Here is a 19,842-nt window from a genome sequence, read left to right on the forward strand (position 1 = left end):
CTGAAGAAAAGGGAGGTGAAGAAAATGTTGAAGGTGAGGTGCAAGTCTGTGAGAGTGAGTATGAGCATAAGCCAGTTAGTGAGGACAATGATGACAATGATGACAAGAACAACAAAGTTGTCAGAGCAGAGGATAGCAACATCAGTGCTGATGTGGAGGAGGACAAAGAGGATGAAGCCAAAGACAAAGACAAGAGCCAGTTCACCAACAAATGCAGCCAGGCCAAGTCCAAACAGGAGGAGAGTGAGGAGGAGGTGGCAGAGGAGGTGAAGAGGGCTGGTAAGAGTGTCAGCTGCAGGTCAAGACACTCACCTTCTGAGTCAAGCACCAGCAAAGCAGAAGAGGATGATGAGGTGGAGGAGGAGGAGATGAGTGTGTGCACAAAGAGCAAGCAACCCAAGGTGGAAGAGAGGAAGAAGCAACTTGATAGACTCCAGAAGAAGATTCAGGCTCACAAGCAAGTAAGGCTGATGCCAATGAAGAAGACAAAGAAGCACAATCAGGCAAAGTGCTGCAATGGGGACAGTGACAGCAACAAGGGCAGCAACAGTGTCAAGATCAGTGGCAAGAGGCTGCAAGCCCACACCAGCCAGGTGTGGAGGCTGAAACAAGAAGGCAGCCACTCTGCACAGCATGCAAGCCCCAAATCAGCCCCCAAGCCCAAGAACAATGACAAGCTCCTCAATTCAGCCTCAGCCTGGAAAATGAAGGCAGCAACATCAAGAACAAAAGCAATCAAGAGAGCAAAGTGAGTGAGAGCAAGAGTGATGACACTGCAGTGCCCACCATGACAAAGAAGCTGGAAACAAAGAACAAACAGGAGAATAAGACAGTGTCACCACCATGGTACGCCAAGACAGGTGTGATGGCATCAATCAAGTACACACAGCCTGCCATGACTCATGCCAACAACAACACAAACCAAAGCCAGCCAGCCAGCCACAGAGCCGCCAACAAGCCAAGTCACCAAGGTGATGCCAACCATTCAAGTGATGTGGACACAAAGAGGAGCCAAGAAAATGCAAAGAGGGAGCTGGAATGAAAGATGGAGGAGCTGAAGTGGAAGAAGGAAGCACTTGAGAAAACCAGAAAGAAGAAACAGCAGCAGTGTCCAAGCCAGGAGTCCAGTGAGAGCAAGAGCAAGAGTACAGAGGGTGATGACCACAATGACAGCTCAGACAGCAATGATCACATCTTGACGTCCATGGTGCACACACCTCCCTCAGGTTTGAGCATGGTGGCCACACCCACAATGCCCTTTGTCCAAACAACCAAGGGCACCATGATTGCCATGCCTTCTCCCACCACCCCAAGGCAACCTGCAGCCAACAAGGAGAACATCACTCCAGGCAACTCGAGGAAGTTGCCAGCCACTGGCCCTTGCTGTCTGCTCAATCTGACATGTGTGATTGTGTGTTCTGTCATGCATGTGCATGTGCATGTGCAGTGGTAAGCAGTCAACTTTCAGAAACAGAAGGGAGCAGACAGCACATCTGTTCAACAAGCAAATCTTTGGTGATCAGCTGCCCACTGATATGTTGATCATGTGGGCCCCTTGGCTGACCAAGACTGTGGGATGGACCATCTGCAAGGTGTGTGTGTGGCATGTGCCATGGCATGCAACACATGCTTGGTGCTTACACTTATCTGTTGTTCTTGCAGTGCATGGGAGAGCAGAGCGCAGCAATCAAGCTCTTGGTGAAGGTGCTGACCAAGTACAAGCAACTGTGCAACACACTGTGCCACAAGCTCTGCCATGCCACTGCCTGGCTGCTTGACAACACATTCAACCCTCCACACAGCCTGCTGTTCTTCAAGTGGTACCACAGCAGCGCCACACACCACTGCTCTGATCACTTGCCCCCCTTGTGTGTGTGCTCATCCTAGTCCTTGTATCACAGGGCGTGAAAGGCTGAGAAGGTGTATCCCAACCTGGACACTCCATACTTGCCACAGTGCTTTGTTTTGATATTGACTGACTTGGAGTGTCACCCTATGATTGCCCCACATGATGTGTTCATGCATTGGTACTGTGGTGTCATGTATGTGTTGTGTGAGCAACAATGCTTCATGATTGAGTTGGAGATTTTCAGGAAAACTATGCACAAATCAAACAGGAGGATCCCAACACGCCAATGAAGGAGGTCTTGAAGCTGGTCTCCCTTGCCTACCAACAGCACAAGCAACAGCAGACCAAAACAAACACCAGCAGTGACAAGTCAATGGAGCCCACCAACCCTGTTATGTGTCCTTTGCCCTACATCCCTCCTCAATCCCTGTGCCACAAATGAAGTGCTGTAAACTACTTTTTATAAAAGAGGCTTGTAAAGGATGACAGTGGAGGAGTCTTCCAGCTGTTTGCAGGTGACAGGCTTTATTGGGCTTGCTCAACCCTGTGCCAGTGGTGGAGTTGCCCTTTGCTGGTGGCAGCAAGCAAGCTCCTGCCATCTGGACTGAAGGCCACAGCAGTGATGGTTGGGATGGCCTGTTTTTTGGATGTTGAGAAGGGCATGAGTGCAGCAATGGGCTGGTGAGGGTGGTCAACCAGCCAGACATAGACCACACCATTGGGGGAGCCTGTTGTAGATGAGAATCAGAATTAAGTTAAAGATCAGAATTAAAGCAAAGGGAACAAACCCACAGCAAGGTAGTGCTTGTCCTGGTCCATGGCCACTGTAGAGAAGGTGTCCTGCAGTGGCATTCCATCATAGGTACGCACAAATGAGGGTCTTGAAGGCACAAGGTTGGTTGGCTCATGAGGTTCCAGCAGCAGGTTGTCTTCACTCCCAGCCAGCTGAGAGTTGACAATCAGAACAAAATTCTACCAGTAGGGAGCTGGTTTATACATACTGGGATAAGAAACCATAATTTAGGTGGCTCACCAACTGCTTTAGACAAAACTGAGTTACCTAACACAAAGAGCACCATCAGAAAATGATCTGTGGTGCAAAACATGGGATAATAACCACATACCATACCACATGATGCCTTCAATCATGTGTGCATGAGCCTTCTTGGTGCTCCAATCAGGTCTGTGCACTGCTTTAGTTTTTGAATTGATAGATCATTGAAGGGGAATGTACATTCTAAAGATGTTGCTGGCAAGGTCTGAACCCTTGCTGTTGAGGTGGGAAAGGTTCCATATGAGGGGCATTGCCTCACCACCACCACTGGCAAAAACCTGGCCACTGATGTGAAAGGACTTGAGAGTTGTCAGTCACTTGTTATTTCACTACGACGAAAAACTTGAAGGGATGTGTACACATGCTGTGGCTGGCTCACGGTGACCCTGGAGCGCACCACTGTAGATGGCAAGGCATTTCCCTGTGCTGTGCTCAAGGTTGTTAGCTCTTGTTCCTCATAACGCAAGAGACATACCAGATGTTCCACATTCGGACAGAACCATCTGTGGAGGCAGACAAAATGATGTCCGGGTCGTCAGGCTTGGTGCACAGGTGGTTCACAGAGCCCGTGTGACCTGGTCCACTCGTTTAGCGTGGTGGAGCTGATTGGGGGGGGGTGTAGATTCTCCCGCACCAACCAGGTTCTGGAGGACATGAAGCCCCTCATAGACCCCGAAGACACGGATAACGCCCAGGCGGCCGGCCACGGCAAGCTGGAACTGATTGCCAGCAGCCCAGGTGCACGTCTTCAGCGTTTCTTTTTCCTGATTGGGCCGCAAGGGTTGAGATAACTAGCACGCCACAATGCAACAAAGCAGGTGATCGTATGGTACCTCAGGGCAAGTCGTATGCAACAAGACGGTTGGAGGCACCTCCGCGCTAGCACCAAGCGTGAAGACAAACACCTGAGCGCACCAGACAAATAGGAACGAGGATAAGCAGAGGGCGTTCAGTAAATAATGGGGATGGGAGTACGTCTCGCCCAACGACCCACGCTGCAAGGTGGCAAGGCTGTTGCTCTTGCGTCTGGAAGGAGGAAGAAGGCACGGCAAAGGCAAGGCTGCTCTGCTGTTGGCCTGCGGTCACCCGAGGCTGCCGCACCTTCCCTTCGTAGTGCCAAAGTCCAGGGTCGTGTTCCTGTTGCATCTGGGCAAACAAAAAGCTGACTCCACACGGCTCGAAAGTTAGTGCAACAACACGGGATCTCCGAGGCGCTCAATGCCGTTTGCCCTGCAACCAATCCGCTGTGGTGTAGTCGGTAACATTTATGGTTCTCACCCATGCGCCCCGGGTTCGATTCCCGGCAGCGGAACATCTTTTTGAACCTTCGTTTGCTAGCCACCGAGTTCGCCTGAATGCGAGTTGCAACGGGGCGAGGAGGTGTGGCACACTCCACCCAACCCCGCTTCCGTCTAGCACCACGGGCACTCCGGGAAAATCGCAGTAAGAGCACACAAGGAGCACAGAGAGGAATGAAAGGGACAAGCAAGGCCTGTGGCCCAATGGAAAGGCGTCTGACTACGAATCAGGAGATTCTGGGTTCGACCCCCAGCAGGCCTGAAGCTTATACCTTTTAATGTTGTTTTTTTATGTTTGCCTCCATGCCACTCTGAAGCCTGGGTCAAGTTGTGGTGGTGCGGTGCAGCGCTCGCCTCACCTTCACCCCGTCCGAATAAGACTCCCGCAGAGGAAAAAGATCAAAAAAAAAAGAAATTGAAAGAAAGAAGAATAAGCTTTCTGAAAATCAACACACCATGGAGAGCAGCGCGTCAGGTGGAGGTACGACAACGGCATCGTCCCCCTTCCCCGCGTCGATGACAGCCTCTATGCGAGGCTCTTCGGGTTCATCGCGCCCACCTGTGGCCGATTCTCCCTCGGTACGCGATGGCGTTCCGCCCCAGCTCGAAATTCGTCACAGACGAGAGACCTGTGACTTCCTGCAGCAGGCCGGCATCAAGCTCAAGCTGTACACTCTGGCCATCCAGTTTACTTAATTTTGTCTTGAATTCCACTCATCTCCCCAATTATTTCCCAAGGCCTCAGTTGTCGATTGCGACAGCCATCTTCTTCTTCCACAAATTCTACTCGCGACGATCGATGAAGGAATATGAGCGCCACGTAAGCCTGCCTCCTCCTCACCTCTCGGATCTAATCCACCAGCGGCCTGCATGTAGCGACTAACCTTTTGCGGTGGGGCTGCGGCAGCTCATCGCCACGACGTGTCTGTTCCTGGCGGGCAAAGTGGAGGAGACGCCCAAGAAGCTGCGTGACGTCATCGCGGTCACCTACGAGATCCAACGCAAGGAGCCCCTCAAGCCGCAGAGCCCCGTACGCACCGACCCCCTGCACTTTGCTCACTACGACAGTGTGTGTGCGTGGTCCTCTGACGATCGTCGATGAATGTTTGTGTGGTGCCGCACACGCGTTGTTCGTGCAGGAGTCGCTGGAGCTCAAGGAGAAAGTGCTTCAGCTGGAGCGGGTTCTGTTGCAGACCATCGCCTTCGATCTGACCGTCGAGCATCCCTATAAATACATCCTCAACTTTGTAAAAAAGATCAACGGTACGGCCCCACAACCGAACAGTTCCGCTCTACATCGCCAACAGTTCACATGTTCACTTACTCACTCGCTTTTCTCCTCTCCGGCTCTACAGGCAACCGAAACTTGGCCCAGACCGCATGGAATTTTGTCAACGACAGGTGCGCACTCCGTCCGTTCGCCCCAATGCGACTCTCTCCCTGGTCTCTATCTCAACTCTCTGCTTTACTTCAGTTTGCGAACGACCCTGTGCTTGCACTACAAGCCGCAGTTGATAGCAACAGCAGCGATTTATTTGGCTTCCAAGATGCTGGCCTATGAGCTGCCCAGCCCCTGGTGGGAGCTGCTTGACATCAAGATCGAAGACGTGGAAGGTACCCATCCCCCCCCCACGACGACCCCTTTCCAGTCTCCCCGTACTGTGTGCGATCCCTGACGCTGACGTCATCCGCGCGTGTGCGGCTCTTCTCTTCCCCTCCAGCCGCCAGTGGGCAGATATTGGACCTGTACGACAGCAACAGCAACGCCATGGGGGCCGTGTCGGCCAATGTGAACGGTGCCCAGCACGAAGGCGATCAGACCGACATGCGAACCTACGACCAGAACTACGGGGTGCGCCCTGTTCAAGTGATCTTTGGTTGTTGTGTGTTGAAAAGACTGACACGCTGTCTGTCGCCTGCTTAGACATCTGATCAGGAGAACGAAAGAGCGCCGCCACCATTGCCATCGTTCACACCTCCGCCCCTGCCTCCGGGGAATGGGGCCGAACAGAGCGCGCAGCCACCACCGCCCCCGCCGCCGTCGTCGACGACTTCCGCCCCACCTCCGCCCCCGCCGTCCACACCGCCACCTCCGCCACCGCCCTTTACTACTCCACCCCTGCCCTCCTCCACTCCGCCGCCGCTGCCGCCCTCGGAGATGCCCACCGTCGCCTCGGTGGCCATATCGCCGTCCTACGGGGTTCACAGGCATTCGTCGCGCGAAAGAGATCGCGACCGCGACCGAGATGACCGGGACAGGTGCCTGCTTAGGATTATTATTATTTAATGTGATTAATTGAATTAATTGGGTTTGTTGATTTGTGCTGGTGCAGGCGCGATCGTGACAGGGACAGGAGAGACCGCGACAGGAGCCGCGAGAGGGATCGCGACCGTGACAGGCGACGCCGCGACGATCGAGACAGAGACCGCGACCGCGACCGTGATAGGAGAGACCGCGACCGAAGCAGCCGCGATAGGGACCGCGACAGGGACCGCGACCGCTCTGATCGTAGCAGCCGTGACAGGGACCGCGACAGGGACCGCGACCGCTCTCGCCACGGCGGCGGGGACCGACGATACCATCCCTACGACTAGGGCCGCACCAGGCGAACACCCTTTTTTTGACAATACAAACCTTACACTAAACAAGGACCCGCGTGCACATACAATCAGAGTTCGCCAGGACGCCACCAGAGCGGTGATGCACAAGCAGCACAGCAACACTGCCAGCAACAAGCACACGAGGAGGACAAGAAAGGCAGAAATAGACAAGCAAGAACACGCTCAGCAAGAGAAAACGACACACAAGAAGGAGGAGCAGGTATCGATACCTGATCAGCTCCAGCAACTACCAGCAAACAAGGAGTACAACCACCAATTACAGGGAGGAAGGAATTCCAGAGTAACAGTATCGAGAACAGACGCGGCTCCGGCAACAACCAGCACACAAGGAGCACAGCAAGGAATTAAATGGACAAGCAAGGCCTGTGGCCCAATGGAAAGGCGTCTGACTACGAATCAGGAGATTCTGGGTTCGACCCCCAGCAGGCCTGAAGCTTCTCTCTTTTGTTCTCCTTGCCCGTGCTGAAAGAGGTGGAGATGCTCTGGCTGGTTCTGTGCAGCTCAGCTCCTCAGGCTGCCCAGCTTGCCAAATCTTGCCCCAGTGACAGGGCAGACTCAAGCTGTACCTTGGACCTGCTTGGGTAGTTGATGGTCACATGAGCAGTCAGTCTCCTGGTGTACATGACCAGCCAACTGCGCCAGCTCCTGTGAACCCAAGCTGCCGTTGATTGGCTGGCCACCCTGCCAGTCAGTGGCAAGGTCATCGTCTCAGCGCTCCGTGGCGGCACAGGAGCGACTGTGTGAGCAGGAGCTGGAGGAGGACTCCGACTAAACCCCCCCCCTCGCCTTGCTAGCCACCCTTGTTCGTTTATCAAAAGGCCACCGAGAAGAAGGCACCCACCCGATGGTCAAACCATAGCATTACTGCTTTAAAAGTGAAATTCTCCCCAACTTACGACATCTATTCCTATCACACTGTTGGGGTCTGGTATGCTGCAGGCAGCTCGATGGGAGGGCACTCGCTCAACTTGTTGGTCACCTCCACCACCGACATCAGGAACGTGGACACCTGCTTGCCTTTGCTCGTCGTTGCATGCTGCTCCTGTAGCTGCCACACGCCCAAACCAAAGTGCGTGGCCCGGTCGAGCACGTCGGCGAACTCAGGGGCGCTCCAGTGGCGCACGGCCTCGGCTGCGGTGCCAGTGAAGCTCAGCTCGTTGTAGCTGCTCACCACCGGGCATGCCATGTCGATCACGCGCAACCGCGCGCGAATGGTGGCCGGATCGGCCGCGCTCGCCCGCCGGGCCTCGAGGTCCGCGTCCAGCGAGAGCTGGTCGACGTCGGACTGGCACGCCGCCACCCGATTGCGCAGGCCCAGGGCGGTGACGTGGCGCGGTCGGCCGGGCAGGTTGACGGAGAGTAGCGAGCGTACATACTTGAGGTCGTCGAGCTCGGCGCGCGAGGGGCTGTGAACCTCGGCCTGGCACACCAGGGCGGAGGCCGCCGACGGGCTGGCAGACGCCGAGGGCAAGCCCGAAGGGGTGAGCGAAGGGGACGCGGACGGGCTCGGGGTGGTGCTCGATGAGGAGGGCGTGGCTGTGGACGATGGGGTTGCAGTGGGCGATGTGGTGGGCGACGGCGTGTTGGTGGGCGAGGGTGTGCGCGAGGGAGTGGTGGATGGCGTCGGCGAGTTGGTGGGCGACTGAGTGGGTGAGGGCGTGGCCGAGGGCGACCACGTGGGCGAGGCCGTGGACGAGGGGTGGACGAGGGGGTGGACGAGGGCGGGGGCGACGACGAGGGCGAGGGGGTGAGAGACGACGTAGGCGAGGCCGTGGGAGAGGGGGTGGACGAGGGCGAGGGCGACGACGAGGGCGAGGGCGACGACGAGGGCGAGGAGGTGGGAGACGACGAGGGCGAGGCCGTGGGAGAGGGGGTGGACGAGGGGGTGGATGAGGGCGAGGGCGACGACGAGGGCGAGGAGGTGGGAGACGACGAGGGCGAGGCCGTGGGAGAGGGGGTGGACGAAGGGGTGAATGAGGGCGAGGGCGACGACGTGGGCGAAGAGGTGCTCGAGGACGTGGGCGAGGAGGTGCTCGAGGGCGCTGGGCGAGGGCGAGGGCGAGGTCGAGGGCGAGGGCGAGGGCGGCAGGGCCGTACCGAGGAACTGTACGTTGTCCATGCGGTTGTTGCCTGACACGTCGGTGGCACCGGTGAACAGAAAGCGAACGACGGCCGTAGCGTTGTCCGCGATCTCGGCGTAGGCCGACAGGTTGACGGTCATCGATTCGTAGGTGCCGGTGGTCGCTGGCGCGATGGAGGCGCGCGTGACGCCGTCGGTCTGCACGGCGACCGAGGGGAAGCCGGTGCCCGTGCGGCGGAGGGCCAGCGTGAGGGTGATGTCGACGAAGCCCACCGAGCTGAAGGTGAAGTCGACATAGCGGCCGTTGTTGGCATTGCTTTGCACCGCCAGATCTTGGCCTGCGACCTCGCCAGAAACGAGGTTGATCGAATTGCCGGTGAAGGTCACGACATTGGCGGGGACGAAGTTGCTGGTGAGGCTTCCAGAGCCGGAGGAGGAGGCGATGGGCAGTGGGTAGGCGACCCCTGAGCCCAGGGCGTTGTTGAAGTTCCAGTGGACGATGCGGGTCTGTACCGCAGCGCTGGCGCCACTGTTGGTGGTGGTGGAGGTGCGCGACCGGTTATCCACCAAACCAGATCGCCAGCAGGAGACACACAAGCAAGGTTTCATGGTGTAGTGGTATCACGTCTGCCTCACACGCAGTAGGTCCTGGGTTCGAACCCCAGTGAAACCAATCTTTTTGTCTTTTCTTTCTACCGGCAGCGATTTGGTGCAAAAAAAGTGGATGTTTTTGTGGGTGTGCATTTTCTCCACCTTGGTGTAGGACAGCCCTATTTGGGTGCTCTATCCTTGACTCAAATGGGAATGTGCCCACTTGATTTTATAATGTACCAATGCCAACTTCACTTTGTGCTCCAATAGAGAGAGAGGAGCAGGAGGATGGCACAATACCAGGCAAGTTGATGCTACCACCACACTACTTTATCACCCCATGACCAACCAACACCACCATAGCATCTCTCAAGAAGATCCCAAGGTTGACTGTTGCTGCTCTGGTGTGCTTTGTCACCACCAAGCACTCTGCCAGCCACAAGGAGCTGTCATGCCACTGCACATGGCCACTTTCACATGCTTTGGGGAGGGTACTCTCCCAAGGTCTACAACAGCAAGTTCCTCAAGATGCAACACCCATTCATCAAGGAAGAGCTTGCCAGGGCCATTTCAAGTGGGGCAAAGCTAATATTCACAGCATCCAATTCATGACAATGGTCACACAGTACCCAGGTTGTTGGGAGACTGGGGAGTCCTTGGCAACATGCCCCAGGAGGAGACACATCACCAACCATTGTCTTCAATAAAGATTCAGCCCATTTGCTTCTTTTATTGAAGAGCATGAATCATTTTTTTCTGTCTCCTGCCCTTAAAATATTTGATGCACCTACCTTAGGTGTGGAAAACTCACCTTAAAGACAGCAGCTAAAAGAGTCCCTGTGTGTGCACCTTCTGGTGGTTGACAAAAATACCTTAATGGCGGCTGGTCACAAAAGAGAGGAGTGAACGGAGTGGGATTTGAACCCACGCATCCGAAGATAACAGTGCCTTAAACTGTCGCCTTAGACCGCTCGGCCATCCGTCCCTCGTTGACTTAGAAGGAGACAGAATTACACGCATGTGCCTAGCATGACAATGTGCCACTTTACATTCGTGCAAACACCTTGCAAAATATCCCTGTATCACACAAAACCACACAGAGTGGGGGGGGCTTATTCCTAAGCTGTTTGCCTGGATGTTGCACTTGCACTTGTGTGTAGGCTCAGCCATATCAGCTGGGATGGTCTTGGGGAGAATGGAGAGGAGAATTGAGGTATAAGGAAATGGTGTGGGTTCCTTGCAATGGTCTTGGTGTCACTTGCACAAGGGATCCTCCTGTGTGGCAAATGTGGGGTGGAGGCTTTTTGCAACCTCTCCCACATACCCTTGTGGTCTGGGATGCAGACTTACCTCACACAACCTCTACAGCAGTGGCATGTGGTGTGGACACCAAGTTTGATGTTACCACACAGCAAAATTTCATGACCATAGTGGTGTAGTTGTTGCAAAAACATCCACTTTTTTTGCACCAAATCGCTGCCAGTAGAAAAGACAAAAAGATTGGTTTCACTGGGGTTCGAACCCAGGACCTACTGCGTGTGAGGCAGACGTGATACCACTACACCATGAAACCTTGCTTGTGTGTCTCCTGCTGGCGATCTGGTTTGGTGGATAACCGGTCGCGCACCACGGGCAAGGAGAACAAAAGAGAGAAGCTTCAGGCCTGCTGGGGGTCGAACCCAGAATCTCCTGATTCGTAGTCAGACGCCTTTCCATTGGGCCACAGGCCTTGCTTGTCCATTTTCTTCCTCCCTGTAATTGGTGGTTGTACTTCTTGTTTGCTGGTTGTTGCCGGAGCCGCGTCTGTTCTCGATACTGTGCCTCTGCTCATCCTTCTTGTGTGTAGTTCTCTCTTCTTTCCTTGTTCTTGAGTTTGTTTTGGTGCTGCTGCTTGTTGGTTGTGTTGTTGTTTATTTGTTTTGTTGTTTGGTGGCTTGTGCTTGGGACGGTACAGAGCAGAGAGGAATAGCGGCGGGCAGTACGAGAGGAGAGAGGGCGAGGGCAATACGTGGTCCGTGGCTTAGATGAGCTCGGCCACGTTCATGGGCATCTCGTCGATCTGCGTCGAGTAGAACTGCTCGATGTCGCGGAGGATACGGATGTCGTCGTTCTTTACAAAGTTGATGGCCACGCCCTTGCGTCCGAAACGACCGCTGCGGCCGATCCTGTGGAGGTACAGCTCACGATCGTTGGGGAGATCGTAGTTGATGACGAGCGAGACCTGCGACACGTCGATACCTCGCGCCCAGATGTCCGTCGTGATGAGCACACGCCTGTCACGAAAGAGCATGAGCGCCAAGGCCAAGGCCAGAAGAGAGCGTAAGTGAGAATTGTGACGGGCAGCAACGAGAGGAAAGGGGCATATGCAAGAGAAAGAGAGAAGGAAAGGAGCAAAGAGAACGGAGAAGTGGAAGAGAAAGTTTGGGGGGGGGGCGTACGCATCGCCAGCTCGGAATTGAGTCATGATTTCGTCGCGCTCGCTCTGTTCCATCGCGCCGTGCATGGCGACGACGGTGAAGTTCACCTTGCGCATCTTCTCCGTCAGCCAATCGACCTTCCTCCTCGTGTTACAGAAGATGACGGCTTGCGTGATCGTGAGGGTGTCGTAGAGATCACACAGGGTCTCGAACTTCCATTCCTCCTTCTCCACGGCCACGAAGAACTGCTTGATGCCCTCGAGCGTCAATTCATCGCGCTTGACCAGAATTCTGATCGGATCGTTCATGAATTTGGTCGTCATCTCCAGCACCTCGTGCGGCAGAGTGGCCGAAACCAGCACGACCTGAGTGGCAGGAGGCAGATGCCGGTAGACGTCGTAGATCTGTTCCTTGAAGCCTCGGCTCAGCATCTCGTCAGCTTCGTCGAGGATGAGCATCTTGATGCTCCTCGTGCGCAAGCTGCGCCTGCGGATCATGTCTGACCATCACAAATAGAGGGAAAATTAAATTGGAATTCTGGACGTAGATTTGGGGGGAGGGCAGAAGTACCGAAGACGCGACCGGGGGTGCCGCTCACAATCTGGGCGCCAGCCTCGAGCTTGCGGGTGTCCTCGCCGATGTTAGTGCCGCCGATGCAGACGTGGCACTTGACATTCATGAAGCTGCCGAGCGAGTAGACGACCTTCTGGATCTGGGAGGCCAACTCGCGGGTGGGCGACAGGATGAGGGCCTGCGGCTCCTTGGAGGTGGTGTCGATGCGCTGGAGAGCGCTGATCGAGAACGTGGCCGTCTTACCCGTGCCCGACTGGGCCTGAGCGATGACATCGCGACCCTTGATCACTTGGCCGATCGCACGCTGCTGAATGGCCGAGGGCTTCTCGAAACCGAAACCGTAGATGCCGCGAAGGAGAGGCTCCTTGAGTCCCATCTCATCGAACGTGGACACCACCTTCACGCCCTTGCTCGTTTCGAAGTCCTCATCCTTCAGAGTGTCTTGGAATTTGCCATCATCTAGGAAAGGGGGTAAATCAAGTGTTAGTCCATCTTGCTGCTTCCATGTTTTCGCCTCTTCCCACTTCCTAATATTACTGCCGTTGCTGGCCAGGCGATGACGAACCTCTTCCTCGACGCGCCATCTTCGCTCTACTCGATTCTGTCTGTATCTGATGATTTCGATGACAAAACAAACGGCCACAGCCAGCGAACAGAAAAAGCTGCGAGAAAATGGGAAAAAAGATAGAATTTTCTGGCCTCAAAACCTGACAACGGCGCACCGGTCTGTGTTTGACAATTTCGCTTGGGTGGTGCCCACTGTGTCACACCGGGCAATGACGGCTGAACCATGCCACACGGATAACCATGCCGCACGACTACAAATAAAACAGCAACGACAAAAGCCGGGCACTACTCTCTCCGGCACCAATAACAATAAAGCCAGATAATTTAGGTCTTTTATTAATTGTTTTCAAGCCCTGGCGGGCGGGACCAAAGAGAAAGGCACGGGCACGCGCATCTCAGCCCCCAAAGAAGGGATTCGAGTCTCTACTCCCCCTTCCCACGGAGAGAGGCAGACCCAAAGCAACCATTTCCTTTTCTTCTCGGACCTCTGTGGTCTCACCACTTTTGTGCTGTTGAGGCACGCGCCCCGCACGAGAGATGGCGACAACGAGGGTGCCCCCGCCCATCCCATCTAGAAGTACCCTACGCAAAAACACGCCCCCCTCCGATTCGGAAACCTCTTCGACCTCGTCCCCCTCGTCCCCCTCCCTGGGCTCGTCCTCCTCTGGCACACGTAACCCTCCCCCCCTCCTTCATACATCCGTTTTCATTTTTCGCTCTTTGTTCGTCGTCTTCGCTCTTTCGCCCCCTCCCCTCCAGCGACCGTCTTCGTTCTTTTTCTTGATCTGTATCGCTTCCTCCCGACGTGGTTGTCATGTGCGTGTCGGCTGAAACGAAACGTTCTTCTCCTTTCGTTCAGGCGGGCTGGTGTTGGCTTTCGACCCAAACCCGCCGCTCAAGTCGCCCGGCAAAGCCGGGTCACTCGTGGGCGGCCTCCAGTCGCTCGGGTCGTCGACCAGCAGACCGGCGCTGGAGAAGTCCAACAGCGCCACCCCGCTGGGTCCAGGGCTCCGACCATCGGCCGCGCCGCCGACCGGCGGAGGCCTCAACCAAACCGCTCCTGGCTCGCTGCCGCACCACGCCCGGCCGTCGTTTCACGCGGCGGCCGGCAACAGTAGCGGAGCCGGCGGCACGCCGCCGCCAGCGCGGCCGGTCAGCACGGCCGGCGGGTCCGTGACGATGCCCTCCTCGCCCGTGTTCACCTCCTCCCAGCTGGGCGCCGGCAAGTTCACTCCGCCCCGCCCGCCTCCCCGCACGCGGCCGGTCTCGGTGATGCCGGGCCTGATGGCCTCCATGCCGGCAACCTATCGCTCGCCCTCTTCTTCCCACCACTCGTCCGCTTCCTCCACCAATTCATCCTCTTCCTCTTCATATTCATCATCATCCGCTTCATTATCGACTTCGTCGTCGTCGTCGTCGTCGACTTCATCGCCGTCGTCGTTCTCCGCAGCTCACGCACCATTGTCCACGCCGCCGACCACTCCCGCTCCGCCTCCGCCTTCGCAGCCCGCGCCCTCCTTTCCGCCTCTGCAGGATCAGCCGCCGTCGACGCCTCCACCACCGCCTCCTTCAGCCGAGACCTTCCCCGACGCTCTCGCTGCCGATTCGAACGGCAGCGGCGGCTACGCCAACGGGCGCCTCATTCCCACGACCGACGGTCATTCGCTGTGCGCCAACGGCGGCCCGGCGGCCGACTCGCTGCTCTACCAGTCCGACTCAGTCGACGAATGGCGAGGTGCGCAGGCTCACGGCCGGCTTTGCCCTTGTTGCATGGCAACGTGGCTAACCGACTAACCACTACGCACTGTGTCGACAACATTCTCCAGAAGCCGAGGAGGACATCGGCATCGAGGGCGCCGAGTGGGGCGAAGCGACCGAGGGTACCACCCTCAGCCTCCATTCGAGCGAAGGCGGCGTGCCGGGCCTGCCGCTCGACATGGACAACGACGAATGGGAGTTCGAGGAGATCACTGAGGAGGCCGAGACCGAGGAGGAGCCCCACATCCCCTTCTCCCCGCGTATGCGCTCGACCAACTTTCCACTCACGCCGCCCCTCGCCATGCGCTCCCCGACTCTCGCCGAGCCGGCCCCCCAGAGCTCCTTTGTTGACAGCGCCAGCACCGGGCCGCCGCCGATCCCGCCGCTTCCCCTAAGCGTCTTGCAGCACCACTCGGGGTCGACCCCGCTCGCCAACCACGCCGTCAGCCCGACTGGGTCGGATTCCTCACATTCCAGCGAACCGCCGCCCCCGCTGCTCCGACCAGCCTCGGCGCAGCTGCCCCCTGTGGGCAGCCCCGCGACTCGCGAGTCTCTGGCCAACGCCCAGCGCCTCGTGCGGCCGTTCTCGACGCCGGGCAACGTCGCGCCGGTCGCGCTGTCGTCGTCTCTGCCGAGCTTGCCGCACTACTCCGCGGCCGGCTCGCGCCCGACCCCGCCGCCGCGCGCGACCAAGCCGGTGCTGACCGCGCCCGAGGAGCGGGTCCTGGTCAAGTCCCACGTGCAGGCCACCATTCGATCGAGCGACCTCAACGCCATGCTCGAGCGCAAGCTCGAGGCCGGCCCGCCGGGCATGGGCGCCGCCGGTGTCGCGGTCGAGAACGCGTTGCGGGACTCGGACGAGAGCGAGAGAGACAGAGAGAAGGAGCGAGAGAGGGAGGAGAAGGAGCGAGAGGAGAAGGAAAAGGACGACGCGAAGAAGAAGAAAGAGAAGGACACCACTCAGCAGCAGCCGGAGAAGAAGAAATTTTGGCAGGGGACGATGCGGAGCAAGGAGAAGAAGACCAACTCGGGTCGAGAAGAAGAGCACGACAAGGAAAAAGAGAAGGAGAAGGAGAAGGAAAAAGAGAGGGAGAAGGAAAGAGAGAAAGAGAAAGAGAAAGAAGCGAAGGAAAGAGAGAAGGAGAGAGAAGCGAAGGAGAGGGAGGAGCGCGAGAGGCAGAAGGAGGAAAACAAGGAAAAGCGGATGACCTTTGTCGGCAAGAAGTTCCGGGTGACGAGAAAGAAGAAGCCCGAATCCAAGCCCTCCAAGGACAAGAAGCCCAGCTGCGGCTCCATCATCATCTCCGCCCCGGCAGGAGCCCAACACCGCGTACGCCTTGGCTCTCTTCAGACTCAGTAATCCACAACTGACATGGATGTTGTTATTGTTGTCGCGCAGTTGCACGTCGATTTTGATTTCCAATGGACGGGCAGCGATCCCGCGTCCGAGTTCAAACTGATCGCCAAGCTTGGTCAGGGGTACTGCTCCCCCCCAAATTGCTTCTCGCGAGCACGCGTCACACACACCGCAACGCGCCCCGTCTCACCCACGACACACACACGTCACGCACATACCAGAGCCTACGGCAAAGTGTACAAAGCAGAGCACAAGGACACGGGCTTCATCCTTGCCATCAAGTGTATTCCCATCCCCGAGGAGCTCGCCGAAGACGCGGAAAAGGCACGTGCCCACGCCTCGTTCACCTGCGCGGCGTTACGTTCCTAACAACCTTCCGGCGCGTATGCCACCAACAGGACATCGACACGCTGCGCAAGGAGATCGGCGTGTTGAAGAAATGTCGATGCGAGTCGATCGTTTCCTACTTTGGCGTGTGCTTCCGAAACTCCTCTCTCTGGGTACCCAGCCCAAGAGCTTCTCTGCTTCTACGTGCAGCTCCTGATCTGAAAATTTTCCTCCACATGCGTGTATGTATGTCCAGATCATGATGGAGTCGTGCGACATGGGCTCTCTCACCGACGTCCTCAACGTAGTTGGCCACGTACTGAACCCCCCCCCCCAACAACCTCTTCGTTCTTTGTGGTTTCGCTTTCCCTCAGCTTCGTTTCTTAACCCTAACACTTGTTTTTGTTTTGGAAAACGAACATTCAACAGGATAAGGTCAGCGAAGTGGACATGGCGTATATTCTGCGCGAGGTTGTCAAGGGTCTCATCTACCTCCATTCCATCAATATTGCTCACAGGTTCATTCCTCCCCTCGCACACCACTCACACACCAGCACAGGCTGATGATCATGCTCCTCCATAGGGACATGAAAGCGGCCAATGTTCTGCTGACAAAGACTGGACAGCCCAAGATCGGTGCGCCCTTCACCGACCACTGACATTAAGTGCACTTTGTGTCGACACACTTACCGACGCACCTCGTCTCTGTGTGTCACGTTTGGTGCCCACAGCCGACTTCGGTACTTCGGTGCAGCTCCAGAACGCGACCAAGGGCGCCCAGACCTTCACCGGCACACGTACGTCCTTTTCATCGCTCCGCTCCTGTGTGTGCGTGCGTGCGTGCGTGTGTGTGTGTCGTGTGTGTCGTGTGTGTGTTGATCTGACGCGCTGCTCTCTACACAACATACAGCGCTGTTCATGAGCCCGGAGGCTCTGAGCGAGGAGAGCTACGGCGTGAAGGCAGACATCTGGTCGCTGGGGATTACGGCCATTCAGATAGCTGACGGCAAACCTCCCCTCGCCGATATGAACGTTGGCCGGGTATCTCTCTATTCTCACACCTCGTCCGCGTCTACTTTTGCGTCGACTGACTGATGACGTGTTGTGGTCCGCGTCACGTGTTTGGGCCAATGCAGGCCATGCTGGCCATCATTCACGGCAGTTCGCCGACGCTGAAGGAGCCCAAGAAGTGGTCCAAGGAGTTCAACGGTACAACTTGCCCGCCGCGTTTCGTGTGCGGTGGTACCAATGTGACCAAAGGCACCGAAAGGCGCTCGATCTCACCAACGCCGCGCTTGCCCAGATTTTCTGGCCGTGTGCCTGAGGAAAAGCCCTGACGACCGCCCAGAGGCCGAAGAGCTGCTGAAGGTCGTATTCACGCTCGGTGTACTGTGCTCGTGCGTGTGCACACATTACGCTTACCACTCTGCTGTACGTCGACATCAACAGCATCCGTTCCTGATGAACGCCAAAGAAGTACACGTGCTCAGCTTCCTTAAGGAATACCGGCTGAAGGTCAAGGACCGGCCTGCCTTGGAGCGCACGTTCTCCTTCATTCAGGTAATTCTTGCTTCTTGTGTGGCTGAGGCCCTCGATTTCCATCCGCTCCTCTCACACGCACACACGCACACACACACACGCGCACACGCGCGCGCGCGCACCACACCACACACACATGGCCCATTCCCAAACAATTGCAGCAAAGCGACCCGCGTCAGTTCCGACAGAGCCACTCGCCCTCGGCGGAGCTGATCAAGCAGAGCATCCTCGCCGATTCCAGCAAGCAGGGACTGCAGCGCGTGTCGCAGGACATGAGCCCCATGCTGGCCGGCACCGGCAACTCGGCCGGAATCCCAAACTCGCCGCTCAACGCCCCGCCCTCTCCCTACGCCCCTCAGCTCTCCTCCTCGCCCACGGCCTCCGGCGGCTCGGCCTCCTCGTCTCCGCCCATGGGCGCCCTCCGGCACCCCAACTCCCCCGGGCTCTCGCCACCCGCTACCGCCGCCGCCGCGTCGCCCGCCACGTCAGCAGTCGGGCCGCCCGAGATCGATCTGCACACCGGCGCCACCGCGTCCAAGCCCATCGACATCGGCTCACCGAGCCTAGAGAGACGTACAGATGCGCGCTCTCTCTCGGGCCACTTGCCAGGGGCACGGCACTGACCGACACACACCACCACCACCTACAGGTCTGTCACCGCTGACGCGGGTCAACACGGGGGACTTGCGGCGGGCCTCAGTTGCGCCGGAGAGCGAGGCCAGGCGGATGTCGGTCGCCGGCAGCGGCCCGATGGCCCGGCCGAGCACGACCTACGGCCACATGACCCCGATCGTGCTGGACCCCAGCGATCGGCCGGCCGACAGGCAGACGACAACGAGCGGCGAGTCGGGCCTCGGGTCCAAGAAGAGCTTCCACAGCCAGCTCTCCGCCAAGCTCGACAAGAAGGCCGAGGACGAGAAGAAGAGTCGGCCCAGCCTCAGGTATTTTTATGACCACCCCGGGGTCGTGTAGGAGTTAATTTATGTCCGACTGGTCGGGCCACCCTGGCTGGCTGACTGGCTGACTGAACTGGCATTGTCGCACGCGTGCAGTCGGCCGAAATCGGATCGAGCGCTCCAGCGCCAGGTGTTGGACTCGAAGGCCTCCACCCTCAGGGATACGAAGACGAAGGACAAGGCCGACTCCGAGTTGAAGGCCAACCTGGAGCTGCGCAATTCCTCAGAAGAGATTCGACGACGCAGCCCCATCGACTCTGGTACGTCTTCCACTCCGCTCCGCTCCGCTCCACTCCACTCCAAACGTTTGGTTCGTGTTGGTGGCTTCTAACCGCACAGTTACGATTTTTTTATGATTATTTTTTGTTTAGATGAACCCGCGTTGGACGCGGCGCTACAGAACTCAGAGCGGTTGGAGGACCTGGTGGGCATCCTCAAGGACCTGCTGGCCAAGGAGCGCCTGCGGGTGCGCGAGGCCTCGGACGAGATCGGCAAGTGGAAGAAGATCGCCAACGACCTCCAGCGCGAGCTCGACGACCTCAAGCTCAGCCTCGAGCATCCGTCGTCGTCATCGTCATCGTCATCGTCGTGAACCTTGACCTTCCCCATGTCCTGCTCTGGACCGGCTCAAACCCGAAAGGAGAAGAAAGTTGCGGTGCGCTTGTAAAAACAATCATCATACCAAGTCACAACATGAAACAACCTTGTACTGTTTAGGTGGTGCACAGAGCGTGGCAGTCAAGCAGTTGAAGAGCAGGGTGTGCCGGCAGAGAAGCACGGCCACGTGGGCAAAACCAGAAAAAGAGGCAGAAGCTGACCGGCAGCGGAAAAATTAATTTTCAGGGCTTTGGAGG

The 19,842-nt window shown here is 57.1% G+C and overlaps 6 protein-coding genes and 1 pseudogene across 6 annotated transcripts; 4 read left to right on the forward strand and 3 right to left on the reverse strand.

The window, feature by feature from the left end:
- Positions 1 to 1,544: 1,544 nt before the first annotated feature.
- Positions 1,545 to 1,887, forward strand: ACA1_266040 (uncharacterized protein; the record flags this gene model as incomplete). The annotated part of the gene is made up of 2 exons (XM_004341416.1): positions 1,545 to 1,592; positions 1,663 to 1,887. 2 exons carry the CDS (start codon positions 1,545 to 1,547, stop codon positions 1,885 to 1,887), a joined length of 273 nt encoding a protein of 90 aa, XP_004341464.1.
- A 1,457-nt stretch (positions 1,888 to 3,344) lies between these two features.
- Positions 3,345 to 4,049, reverse strand: ACA1_266050 (WD domain, G-beta repeat-containing protein; the record flags this gene model as incomplete). Its single annotated transcript, XM_004341417.1, has 4 exons — positions 3,345 to 3,478; positions 3,538 to 3,667; positions 3,776 to 3,808; positions 4,005 to 4,049. The coding sequence occupies 4 exons, from the start codon at positions 4,047 to 4,049 to the stop codon at positions 3,345 to 3,347; spliced, it is 342 nt and encodes a 113-aa protein (XP_004341465.1).
- Positions 4,050 to 4,657: 608 nt separating this feature from the next.
- Positions 4,658 to 6,796, forward strand: ACA1_266060 (annotated as a pseudogene).
- Positions 6,797 to 7,733: 937 nt separating this feature from the next.
- Positions 7,734 to 9,512, reverse strand: ACA1_266070 (uncharacterized protein; the record flags this gene model as incomplete). Its single annotated transcript, XM_004341418.1, has 1 exon — positions 7,734 to 9,512. One exon carries the CDS (start codon positions 9,510 to 9,512, stop codon positions 7,734 to 7,736), a length of 1,779 nt encoding a protein of 592 aa, XP_004341466.1.
- A 2,002-nt stretch (positions 9,513 to 11,514) lies between these two features.
- Positions 11,515 to 12,860, reverse strand: ACA1_266080 (DEAD/DEAH box helicase/helicase conserved Cterminal domain containing protein; the record flags this gene model as incomplete). The annotated part of the gene is made up of 3 exons (XM_004341419.1): positions 11,515 to 11,767; positions 11,933 to 12,410; positions 12,482 to 12,860. The coding sequence occupies 3 exons, from the start codon at positions 12,858 to 12,860 to the stop codon at positions 11,515 to 11,517; spliced, it is 1,110 nt and encodes a 369-aa protein (XP_004341467.1).
- Positions 12,861 to 13,588: 728 nt separating this feature from the next.
- Positions 13,589 to 16,715, forward strand: ACA1_266090 (uncharacterized protein; the record flags this gene model as incomplete). The annotated part of the gene is made up of 6 exons (XM_004341420.1): positions 13,589 to 13,628; positions 13,911 to 14,786; positions 14,878 to 16,139; positions 16,209 to 16,288; positions 16,388 to 16,527; positions 16,675 to 16,715. The coding sequence occupies 6 exons, from the start codon at positions 13,589 to 13,591 to the stop codon at positions 16,713 to 16,715; spliced, it is 2,439 nt and encodes an 812-aa protein (XP_004341468.1).
- A 40-nt stretch (positions 16,716 to 16,755) lies between these two features.
- Positions 16,756 to 19,580, forward strand: ACA1_266100 (Serine/threonineprotein kinase 3, putative; the record flags this gene model as incomplete). The annotated part of the gene is made up of 12 exons (XM_004341421.1): positions 16,756 to 16,809; positions 16,923 to 17,011; positions 17,053 to 17,129; positions 17,225 to 17,290; positions 17,404 to 17,534; positions 17,630 to 17,702; positions 17,797 to 17,879; positions 17,943 to 18,053; positions 18,194 to 18,605; positions 18,682 to 18,973; positions 19,085 to 19,248; positions 19,360 to 19,580. 12 exons carry the CDS (start codon positions 16,756 to 16,758, stop codon positions 19,578 to 19,580), a joined length of 1,773 nt encoding a protein of 590 aa, XP_004341469.1.
- Positions 19,581 to 19,842: the final 262 nt, after the last annotated feature.

Source organism: Acanthamoeba castellanii (genome assembly GCF_000313135.1).
Source record: "Acanthamoeba castellanii str. Neff unplaced genomic scaffold scf7180000084770, whole genome shotgun sequence".
NCBI classification, from domain to species: domain Eukaryota; phylum Discosea; order Longamoebia; family Acanthamoebidae; genus Acanthamoeba; species Acanthamoeba castellanii.